This window comes from Lampris incognitus, chromosome 13 (assembly GCF_029633865.1).
Source record: "Lampris incognitus isolate fLamInc1 chromosome 13, fLamInc1.hap2, whole genome shotgun sequence".
Lineage (NCBI taxonomy): Eukaryota > Metazoa > Chordata > Actinopteri > Lampriformes > Lampridae > Lampris > Lampris incognitus.
Genome location: NC_079223.1, coordinates 41,367,620 through 41,380,329, shown reverse-complemented (window position 1 = coordinate 41,380,329; position 12,710 = coordinate 41,367,620). Strand labels below are relative to the sequence as shown.

General features: G+C 43.7%; 1 protein-coding gene across 1 annotated transcript in view; it reads right to left on the bottom strand.

Moving 5' to 3' along the window:
- Positions 1–3,109: 3,109 nt before the first annotated feature.
- Positions 3,110–12,710, bottom strand: part of LOC130122537 (cilia- and flagella-associated protein 46) — a 113,520-nt gene continuing 103,919 nt past the window's right edge. The window contains exons 56-60 of the mRNA XM_056291467.1: positions 9,078–9,190; positions 5,453–5,534; positions 5,067–5,203; positions 4,763–4,864; positions 3,110–3,365 (exon numbers count right to left, since the gene is read on the bottom strand). Coding sequence (XP_056147442.1) covers positions 3,241–3,365; positions 4,763–4,864; positions 5,067–5,203; positions 5,453–5,534; positions 9,078–9,190 — 559 coding nt within the window. The 3' untranslated portion in view covers positions 3,110–3,240. The remainder of the gene's footprint in view (positions 3,366–4,762; positions 4,865–5,066; positions 5,204–5,452; positions 5,535–9,077; positions 9,191–12,710) is intronic.

Sequence of the window (12,710 nt, the reverse complement as noted above, 5' to 3'; positions counted from 1 at the left end):
GGTAGATTATGTCTTTGTTTTAACAATGCTTCTTGGCAAAATGGCGCCACATTTGTAAGGAACATGCATTTGTGGGATGAGCAGCAGAGCTGAGTATGTGGGTTGCGCCTATGAAAAATTTGCCAAATCTTCTCTGCCAATGCCAAACAACTTATTTTGCTGTTGCTATTGACTCTTGTTTTGAGCTTCTGCTACCCCAGGTGCTGACAATCAGGTGCCTGATATAAGATTTATTGCCAAGAAGTATTGTTACAACAAAGAAATAATCTACCAAACACAAATGTCTTTACTTTTTGTGCTAAGTTTATATATACTATATAGTATATATATATAGGGTAATGGATGGATAAACTTGCCGATGTACTCAGATCTCACTTGCAAATGAGATCTCAATCTCAATGTGACTCTAGATTACTTAAAGGTCTCATGGTAGTAATAGTTTAATAGTTTAAATAAATCCTGATGTACACCGTCTCAGTGAGGGCATCAGGGCCAGTGTGTGTTCAGAGATAGTCAGTAGAGGTTGTCTGTCATTGGAATTATTTATTACCCATGAGGTTCCTCCTCAGCCCTGTGATGGACTGGCGGCCTGTCCAGGGTGTCTCTCCGCCTGCCGGCCAATGACTGCTGGAATAGGCTCCAGCATCCCGCAACCCCAAATTGGATAAGCAGCTTGGATGATGGATGGATGGATGGCAGTAATAGTAATTACACTTAAACTGGTGCGCATGCTTAAAAGTATACTGCAGTACTGGTCACAGCTGTGTTGTTTCAGGTTGAGGGACCTTATGACCTCTTTAACACTGCAGCAGCCGACCATTTCCATCTGGTCCAGCTGAAGCCCTGAGGACACTGAACCTGGGTTATAAACACATACAACACATTACATTTGCCAAGCTGAAGTGAAGGAAACACTTTCCTTGAAGTGTATATGGTTTCCTTATGTCCATAAACCACTATGAGCATGCTCAAAATGCACTAAGAACATGTCAATGTGTTATTATGGCATTATCTATAATTCCCTATAAGGATTTTAAGTGGTTAAAATAAGGTACTTTATAAGGCTCTTTCAATATCTGACTGACTGAAAGGTGCACTGACAGATGTTATCCAGTACTGCAACCCACCTGTTAGCACATCTGTCTTCCTACGCATCTGACACCTCGGGGCACTATGGCCACATGATAAAGCTGAATACATAATCGTCTTTTAACCCTTTCTGATGCTTTCTAGCTTTGAAAAGGATTTAACGTCAGCAGCTAACACTGTCTAGACAGCAGTTGATGTAGACAGGACAGCGGCAGAGGGAAGAGTTGGTACAGATGTTCCCCGTGCTGCAAGTAGGTGAAAAAAAACAAGTGCCACTATTTTACCTTTTTATTAGATAGTGGCAGTGGAGAGGTAGACAGAAAATGATGGCGAGAGAGAGACAGAAAATGATGGGGAGGGAGAGAGAGAGAGAGAGAGCGCGCGAGAGATAAACAGAAAATAATGGAGATAGACAGAAAATGATGGTGGGAGAGAGAGAGAAAATGATAGAGCAATAGACAAAAAACGGAGAGAGAAAATAATACAGAGAGACAGAGAGAGAGAGAGAGAGAGAGACAGAGAGAGAGAGAGAGAGAGAGAGAGAGAGAGAGAGAGAGAGAGAGAGAGAGAGAGAGAGAGAGAGAGAAAGAGAGAGAAAGAGGTAAGACATGCAACAATGGTCGTCGGCTGGAATCGAAATGGCGGCGACATTTCGAACATGTGGTCACGTGGTATGAGGTACGGAGGTGTGCCCCCTTATTCCCATGTTGGCGTGTCTCGGCCAGTATCAGCAAATCAGTATTACATTCTGAACTTCTACAGTGAATAAAAGATACCAGGAGATACTGTTTAATCAAGGGGACAACTACTGCAACTACTAGAGGAGGAACTATTTGACTATGTAAGTGTGTGGTGCAATGAAGTCATGAATGTTGATTTATTTCAACCATGTGATAAGCAGGATATAACACATAAACCATTGCCAATAATCTGAAGTGTTCAAGAAATCCACACATCAAACTCGTGAACAGATCTCCGTTTGCATCAGATTATTTGATATGTGTTCGAAAAGTGAAAAATACATGAAGATGATAATCAGCACCTCTGCACCACCACGCTCCATGTCCAGTTGTCCTGCAGGATATTATTATAAGGTCAGTGTCACTTGACTTAGACTAGTCGCCAAAAGAGAAAAGCAGGCAGGCGAGAACGGGGACAGGTGAGCATCACGTGGTGCCCCCTGGGTAATGCGGTTTATTTAGGGCCACTATGAATCACCCAGAGAACCTGATATGGGGAGGGCAGAAAAGAGTACCAGCAGCTTGTGATAAGTGCTGCAGGATAAAGTCGGGGAACACCAAAGAAAATGTAAAATGTAAAAGCACCTGTAGTGTGTACCAGGGAGTACTGGCCCACTTTGAGGACTGGATGCTCCATCATGTCAACCGGTCGTCCATTATATGGGTCAACAGGGTGGCCTGAAACACAAGCGAAGGACAGCACATCGCCAAGTAGGCTTCCATTACACGCAAGTGCCCAGTTTGTTATCACTCCTCAGGTTTGGGGGACACACAAAAAAAGGGAAGAAAACGTCTTGTCTTAGTTTTGTGCCAGTTCCATCATAAAGCTGAGACGTCTATTTATTTATTACGCTACCACCACAGACAGAAACAATCTGCATGGGCTATCACAGATGAGGGAGGGGTGAACAGTACCATCATTGTCATCTACAACTGAAATATCCCCATCAAAAGCTCTACCACACACCAGGCTCTACCACCTGTATTCACTGTCTGATTTCTCTGTCTGATTTCCTGCCATAACACCAGTGTTGGAAAATGTACAAAGTATTTATGAGGTCATTTTTTGATAAGCGACCCTCTCCCCGGGGGCCACAGTAACATCAACATATCATAACTCTGCAGCCCCACCCTTCCCCTCCTGCCAGGTACGTTACACAGCCCGCTGCTGCTGCGCATGGTACAGACACTTAAGAGGGGGAAAAAAAGAGAAGTAGACAAAAAGAAAAGCAGAGATACGCCGTCCTTTTATTTCAGGAAAGTGAAAAATACCCAAAGATGACCTATTCTAAAATATGCAACAATGAAACCCCTCTTACTCTACTATGCCATACTGTTTGCATTGCGAAACAAGGCACATGCTACTTATTATGGATAAAGCAAATCATTTAAATGAGGACATCACCATGGGTCATGTGACAACTAAGTTAGGCAGTCCATAAAGAACACAACTGAATGCTGCAGATGAGAGACTGTCTTTATGTTGGGTGTCATGTGAGCTGCGATCTCCCTCCCTGCCCACCAGGGATACTACATCTGGTTGAGAGAGAGAGAGAGAGAGAGAGAGAGAGAGAGAGAGAGAGAGAGAGAGAGAGAGAGAGAGAGAGAGAGAGAGAGAGAGAGAGAGATGATGACTTTAATCACACAATTATTCAACAAAACCACTTAAAGCAACTCTTCTCAAAAAGCTCTCTATTTGACTTGTAAAAATACTCACTTTAAGATGAAATAACCAAGCTGGACAACTCAAGATAAACACTCTTAAATCATGATGAATAACCCTATGTAGTTCATGACAAGTAAACAATTTTTGAAAATAAACGATAATTCTTTGTGATTTTAAGACTGCAAGACTTGTTTAAGATGTACTATTTTTGCAGTGTATTATAATTTCCATTCAATGATAACTGACAACCTTAGACTCCCCATCCATCTTTTACAAAGGACTCTTAAGGAGCTAGAAAAAAAAACAAAAAAAAACAAAAAAAACAAAAACAAAACAAAACAAAAAGAAAGTTGGCAAACAGCTGGAGTATGTGGCCCAGGAGGAGTCTGGCTTCCCAGGAGGAAATTCCTTGCTTGGATTCCAACATGACCAGCTCTTTAAAACTGAGACAACCAAAACATTTAGGATGCTCGGATCCCCTGCAGGACACTGTCACCATGTGTACAGCTGCTCTGTTCTGGGCCAGTCTGGTCTCGTGTGGTCTGTGTCGGCACAGGTGAACCAAAAACACCTCAAACACGCCGCTAACCTTCAACAACCCAGATGAAGCCAGAAGGCCTGCCTTGTCAGGCTCACACAGAGAGAGAGCGAGAGAGAGAGAGAGAGAGAGAGAGAGAGAGAGAGAGAGAGAGAGAGAGAGAGAGAGAGAGAGAGAGAGAGAGAGAGAGAGAGAGAGAGAGAGAGAGAGAGAGAGAGAGAGAGAGAGAGAGAGAGAGGGAGAGGAATGAGGGATAGGGGTACAAGACAGGGAGAAAGGGATAGTTGAGAAAGGAAAGGGAAAAATGTAAAATGACAAAGATAGAGTGAAATTATATAAATAAATATATTAAAATCCAGTAAGTCAAGTAAATTCTTTATGAGACAGTACAAGCCTGTTTCATGCCATAAGCAATCATCAGCTGTCAATTTCCTTAATTTACTTGACTCACTGGATTATTTTGCTCCTTATTTGTTGAGCACTTTCCCTACCATTGAGTGTTTCTTTTAACAAAGTTATATATATATATATATATATATATATATATATATATATATATATATATATATATATATATATATATATATATAGCGGGAGAGAGAGAGAGAGAAAGACGGGGCGGGGCTGTATCCATGATCTGCCATCCAGGGAAGCACAGGCTTGAATATACATGATAATAATGTGTAACTAGCCATGGTTGGGCTCGGGGAGAGATAGTGATTAAAATACCGTTTGATCCTGTCGCCTTTTTATCCCTTCCTGATCTATGAACAGCTCCTTTCCTCAGTCCATGGACCGCCTGGCCAGAAGTCATCCCGATCCTCAAGAGACCTGTACCACACAGTGTCACATACAGTCACTAATAATCTCCTGCTGTAAGACATCAAATGTGTACAAACACCACGGGACAGTGTGTTATGGTAATGACAGCCGCATGTCATGTTTTAAGTGTGTGTGTGTGTGTGTGTGTGTGTGTGTGTGTGTGTGTGTGTGTGTGTGTGTGTGTGTGTGTGTGTGTGTGAGCAACACTCACTGTCCATCACAGTGGCCATATTATGTGTGTTCCTCTGAGGGCTGCTGTGCCACTGGTTGAGGACAATGCAGCGGACCCCACACAGACTCAGAAGCGCAACAGTCTCCACAGGTCTCTCCAGGGCCAGTTCACCAGCACTGGAGAGTGAGAAGAACACACCATGTAAATGGTTATATATACGTACATATGGAAAAGGGAGGGAGGGAGAGAGATATAGAGACAGAGAGATAAATCTCTGTTTCTACATAGATCAACAAAAACTAAACACAGCCTCAGCTGACACCCATACAGCGGGATGCTTACAGGAAGTGCCTGTGAGGGGAAGATGAGTTTATTTCATAAGGCACATATCAAATTAATGTCATTCCACGAAGTACTTTTGTTACCTCTTGTGCAGGTCGAGGTTTGTTTGCCGCAGAATACTGCTGTTGTTCTGAACCAAGTCAAAGAGCAGAGCCATCCAGCACCCTGAGGAGAACCAGCAAGACTGTCTTGAGCTTCCGACAGACCCGTGCCAATGTGGAGACGGTAGAAGTACACACTGATAATCAGCAGTGATTAGTGAAACTGTAAAGCGTTGCTCAAACACACTGCAGTCAGCAATGTTTTGATAAAGTAATTGCAAAGTAAACTCTGGAGTCTGGTCACAAGCAGACTAATACACAGACACAACAACAACCTATTTTATGAACAACATTTTCATGTTTTTTTTCTTCCACAGGACATCTTAATTTTCACAACTGAAAATCTAGTCTCATTATTATGTATACCATTCATTTATAAAACTTGTTGATATCATCATTAAAGATATGATTCTTGGGTGTCCGTGTAGCGTAGCGGTCTATTCAGTTGCCTACCAACACGGGGATCGGTGGTTCGAATCCCCGTGTTGCCTCCGGCTTGGTCGGGTGACCCTACAGACACAATTGGCCGTGTCTGTGGGTGGGAAGCTGGATGTGGGTATGTGTCCTCATCACTGCACCAGCGCCTCCTCTGGTCGGTCAGGGCGCCTGGGGGGAATAGCGTGATCTTCCCACATGCTACGTCCCCCTGGTGAAACTCCTCATTCAGGTGAGAAGAAGCGGCTGGCGACTCCACATGTATCAGAGGAGGCATGTGGTAGTCTGCAGCCCTCCTCGGATCGGCAGAGGGGGTGGAGCAGCGACCGAGACAGCTTGGAAGAGTGGGGTTATTGGCCGGGTGCAATTGAGGAGAAAAAGAGGGGGGGAAGAAATAAAACGTGGAAATTGTTTTGCATCGTAAAGAGTTGGGTGAAATAGTGAAAGTGAAAGTATTTCTGCAGTGTTCCTCCCCACAGTTCCTCGATATGAGGAGACGAGTGCAGGTGGTGCAGCACCTTTTATTTCTGGGAATACAAATTTATGTTTGGCTGCTGGTAAGTGAGACCAGAGAGGTCCGGTGTGTTAGTAAGTACGAGCTGCAATTTAGATCAAGTTGACAGGCGGTCCTATAGTTAGCAGCACTAATGCCTTGGCTCGCAGGTTCTGCATGTGTCTGGCCTGCAGCCATGAGTAACGCCAGTTGAACTCTGTCAATCATCTCAAATAAACTCTGATCAGCTGCAGACCATTTTTGTTTACTGAGGAGGAAAAAAATCAAGCTGACATTTTTTTGTGAAAACATACGTTAGCAGTGGGTCATCATAAATCAGGAAGGTTAACCTGAACTCATCTTGGCCGACTCAGTGCAACAAGCGTGGATTTTTAAAATTTCCCCTGGTCTTCCAAACGGTATTCCCCACTGATTAACATGGACATGACTGTTCTCGGGTCACATTCATTCTGCTAACATCCTTCTTGAAATACTCATTCTCAATCCTCATGGCATTTATTTCATTATCGGTGCTTACGAGTTACATCTAACATCAGCCTTTTGAGTTTATAACATTTGAAAACCATAAAAGAGGACACTGTAATGTTGAATGATTTAAAACTGGCTTCACTATAGAGGTGCACCATACAGAGGGACTCATCTCAGCAAAACCAACAAAAGGAACTCTAAAATACTGATATTCCAAAACAAAGAAGAAGAATGTGATTTAATGAATTTTGGGTGAAAATGTGCAGTGACAGTGGGCTCTTGGAGGTGAATTTGGGGTAAATAATGTCGCTGGCAATATGACCGCTATCGCAGCACCTCATATATTTCTTTCAGAGGGAGCAAACATTTTATGCTCACTTTACTTTTTCATTCCAAATGAAGAACACTAAAATATACTGTAAACATGTTTTGTAGTTTCAATTTCAAGTTTTGGTCCAGTTGATTTTCTCATGTACGGTATTTCTACAGGTGCTCCTTGGGGCTGTGGGGACAGTAGCAGAGACTCCATAATAAAATCCTATTGATTTCTTAATGACACATTGAAGGATTTAAGATTATTAAGCCCACCGCTCAACGTCTGAATGCCTACAAATTAAATAAGGGACACTTAACCCTGCTCCTGATTTCAGTCATTCATTATCCTCCCTTCTCATCTTGGAGATAGCATGATTACCTTCAATTTATCATGTTGTCGCATGGAAAAACCCATTTTCACAGGCCTTTCATGGGAAAATTGTGGGCTTTAACATTTCATCTTCAGTAGGTCTAAATGTGTTTACGGTGGCAGTAGAGTCAAGTCAGGTATGAGTTCAAAAAGTACCTTATGGTTATACTACAGAGATGGTATCTTTATAAGAGGCAAACTGCTACAAATAGCTAAGAAAAAAACAGACCATTTAATTTATACAACTTCACTATTTTATTTAATGGATATAGTAGTAGTGAAGAACCTATGATTCGTGTCCTGGAAAACAGGTAAGCAATAACAACAGTGGTGTACATGTCACCCTGGAACCTACAGGACCAGTGGTTATACTGCCTCCTCGCCCCCCCCCCTTTACTCCCTCTGCCGATCCGGGGAGGGCTGCAGACTACCACATGCCTCCTCCGATACATGTGGAGTCGCCAGCCGCGTCTTTTCACCTGACAGTGAGGAGTTTCACCAGGGGCACATAGTGTGTGGGAGGATCACACTATTCTCCCCAGTTCCCCCTCACCCCTGAGCAGGTGTCCCGACCGACCAGAGGAGGTGCTAATGCAACAACCAGGACACATACCCACATCTGGCTTCCCACCCACAGACACGGCCAATTGTGTCTGAAGGGATGCCTGACCAAGCCGGAGGTAACGGGGATTTGACCTGCTAATCCCTGTGTTGGTAGGCAACAGAATAGACTGCCCCGCAACCCAGAAACCCTACCCTGCCTCTTAAGTTGTTCTTTACGCTGCACTTGTTTTGTGGTTATTCAGTCTTTAAAATTCCATCTGATATTATCTGAACAGAATTTTACAGTTTGAGTCAAATTCTTCATGTCTGGGAAAGAACAACATTATTTTAAACCGTTTGAGGCTGGCTTGGGACAGCACCCACTGTTTCTCAAATAGTTCAGCCAGACCAGGCTCCAATACCTGCCAGTATTTGATTTGTTTTGTTTTTATTTTATTTTGATATGCTCTATTGATCCCCGTAGGGAAATTACGCTCTGCATTCAACCCATCCTAGCCGTGTAGCTAGCAGCAGTGAGCAGCTGCCGTACAGCATCCAGGGACCAACTCCAGTTCGTCTTGCCATATCTCGGTCAGGAGCACAGACAGGAGTACTAACCCTAATATGCATGTGTCTTTTTTTGATGGTGGGAGGAAACCTGAGCGCCTAGAGAAAACCCACCGTAGACACAGGGAGAACATGCAAACTCCACACAGAGGACGACCTGGGATGACCCCTAAGTTTGGACAGCCCTGGAGTTCGAATCCAGGGCCTTCTCACTGTGAGGCAACAGTGCTAACCACTGCGTCACTGTACCGCCCAAACGAGATGAGAAAACCTTATGAGAAAACCTCAAAATTATAAAAGACAATTAACCTAAGACTTTGTCTGATATTTATAGTGGAGTATGTATTTCTTTTTTAGTATAACAAGACAATGGAAAAGCATATCTTGAACAGTACCTGAGAGGTTGAGGGGTGCTAGCTTGGCAGGTGGAATATTTGCCATGAAGCGCTCCATACCCAGGTAAATGAAGGCCCCACACTTGCACAGCAGTTGCTCCATCTTGGCCAGACTTGACAGACATGGATAAAGGTTAGCAAAGCAAAAAAGGATGCAGTGAGTTGCACTGTATGGATGCAGGCAGAGTGCCAGCGCAAAAAAGGCAGAAAAACAAAGAGAAGTAGAAAAGGTGAGAAAACTCAAACAATAAAAGTGAGATCACTGTGATAATCAAATACTCATTTTTCATTTTCCAGAATGGTGGCCATTAGTCCAGTGTGCTGTCTCCATCAAAACAGAGCCAGCCCCTACTTTCATACCACAAATCAATAGTGTACCATGGGATTTTAGTCAGGGCCTTTAGTCTCCCCCCCCCCACACACACACACATTTCTCATATGGGCGCCGATACAGCCAACACAGCCACATACAAAATACATTATCATCATGCACAATACGCACTACTGGATCAACATCAACAAGACAGCTGATCTTCAACAACCACAACACACAACTGTGCACTACAGCAGCTACTGCAGCATCACCATCACATCTTCCTTGTCACTCAGCAACCAGACTGCACACACACACACACACACACACACACACACACACACACACACACACACACACACACACTTTCTTGCTTTAGGTTGTCTGTTGTGTCCGATGATGACAATCCTGCCTCTGTGACTTGTGAGTCTTCTTATGGCTGTAAAGCCCAATCCGCGATCCACAACGTCTGCCACAGACAGAACAGGTGAAATCACTGACTGGGGGTGTAGGTGTGGTACTGGCTTCATGTCTCTTCAGACGTCTCCTGGTCCATCGATCACCGCGGTCCTTCTCGAGGTTTTGCACCCCTTGTTGACAGAGCTGCCGCCAGATGGAGCATTGGGCAGCAGTGTGTTCCAGCTGGCTCAGGTTCAGGCCGCACTTTTTTATGATGGTCTTCAGCTGGTCTTTGTACCATTTTTTCTGGCCCCCTGCCAAGCGTCGGCCAAGATGTAGCTGGCCATACAGCACTTTACGCGGTAAGTGCTCCTTTGGCATCCTGATGACGTGACCGAGCCATCGAAGTTGGTGCTGGGTGATGGTAGCCTCCATGCTGATGCAGTTGGTCTTGCGGAGTATTTCAGTATGGGACACTCGGTCACGCCAGGTTATCCTCAGGATGCATTGTAGGCATCTGATGTGGAAGGCCTCAAGCATCCTGAAGTGGTGGCTGTACAGGGTCCATGCCTCACAGCTGTAGAGGAGAGTCGTGATGACAACTGCCAGGTAGACAGATATTTTGGTATGGAGGTTGAGGTCTTTGTTTTGAAAGACCCTTCTCCTAAGTCTGCCAAAAGAGGATGATGCTTGTTTAATCTGGTTTTGTATCTCCCTGTCGATGTTGCAGTCGTCAGAGAGGAAGCTGCCCAGGTATTTGAAGGATTACACTGTTGCAAGTGGTTTGTCGGGGATGGTGAAGGTTGGTGAACGAGATGGAGGAGTAGATGCCCACTGGCATACTACTTCAGTCTTTGCCACATTTATAGAGAGCCCCAGCCTACCATATGCCCTTGCAGCAGCTGCAAGGGTAGCTTGTAGTGCCTCGGATGTGTGGGCCACAACTGCACAGTCATCTGCATACTGTAACTCGATGATGTGCTCAGATGTAATTTTTGTGACCGCTTGGAGCCTACGGATGTTAAATAGGTTTCCATCTAGTCTGAAGTCCACAGTAACCCCACTGTCCTTCATTAAATGGTCTGTTTTTTTCTTAGCTATTTGTAGCAGTTTGCCTCTTATAAAGATACCATACACACACACACACACACACACACACACACACACACTACATGGCACAAAAACAACTAGAAGAGGTTACTCAGCAGAGTGCAGATCTCTGCCAGCCTTATCTCCCCTTCTGCGGTGCTCAGATTTGGCGACAAACTACCCCTTTTTTTCACCTACCTGGAGAAGGGGCCCTTATTAAGAGACTTCAGATGTGTTTTTAACCGTCACAGTTTTCATGATATAAAATGTATGCAGGCGAATGACTTCCATTAATTCTAAAGTAATAAAACAACAGTAGGAAAACATAGATCAGCCATGGGAAATGTTTTATTGTGGCTACTGAGGTGATTTCCAGCCGTGTCTGTGATTAATCCTACTCTTGAAATTGTATTTTTATAGCAGAGTTTTAATATTGAAGTCTAGAGCACTTCCATATCTAATCTCCCTCATGAGGTCAGTTAAACAAACATGGCAGCGAGGAGAATAAAGCAAATTATGTTTGGTTTACCCAGTTCTCCTGTGCTGAGATCATAAGTGAAGGAGTTGATATGATCAACTTCTCATGAACTTTCTTCTTCTTTTTTAGGTGTATTGGTGGTTGGCAAACTATGATTTTTTTGGTGCATTATCGTCACCAACTGGAATGGAAAGTGGACCAGAATGTCTACTTACTAAAAAAAAAAAATGTATTTTCTCAAGCAAACTAGTTATTTCACAGGTTTCTGAGAGGGAATAAAAGCCTCTCTCAGCAGCTGGTGCACATCTTCTTCACAACACCCAGAAATGTCCTTGCTGCATCTACAATTATGTCAATTCTCTCCAATTTTCTTTCCACTCCAGCAGTAAAGTTAATTATCATTGCCAGAAATGGCAAAAACTTCATCTGGTCCTTACAAAAGCAAAACTCGGCATGCTTCTTGACTGACTTGTCCTCCTTAGGTTCTTGTCTCACATCGTTCTTGTTTTTCTCCATTCTTAGCTTCAGCAAACGATGATCCCTTTTCTGTTCTCATCTTATCCACTTTCTCTTCCTCAATTCTTTTTGGACACTGTGCTGACCCTGTATCATGATCCACATTCGCTTGCAATACAGACACTTTGCCCTTACTCAACTTTACAATTTTCCACATTGCAGTTGTCATCCCCACATCTCCCACATCTTCTGACTCCATTACATACTGCAGAAACATGTCCACATTTTTGACATCAAAAAACATCTGAGAGGAGCTCTCTCATATGGCCTCACCCTGTTATTCACGTAATCATGGTACACTCTTTCTGGCAATTACCTTTCAAAAGTCAAACACAGAATTACTGTCCACCTTCTCCCCTTCTCAGAATCTAGTCATTCTTCTTGCCTCATAAGACACCTGCAACATCCCGAAATGACTCAGCCTCTACGGACAGTGGCACGCCACTTATCACTCACTTCTTCTTTGCTTTTAATCCGGGTGGGAAGCAAGTTACATAGAGATACCATCCGAATACCTTGATCTTAAGGGCTCTATCCCTCTGATGCTTTGTGATACAATCAATGATAACCATCCCACTTCTAGTTATCCTGATCAATTGTACATCTCCCAAGTTTTCTCCCTACATACTTTCCGACCTCATGTGGGTCCTTGAAAATCCTGTCATAGCTATCATCCGAATACACATGCACACGCGACCAAACATATAACTCCCTCCAGGCTTTCGCCTGGCGGAGATAACGGAAAAGTTTCCATAGTTGACATAGCGTTCACCAGTCACTTGCGCAACTTCAACAAATTCAATAAAGTATAGCCACCACATCATCAGCGGACCGTCTC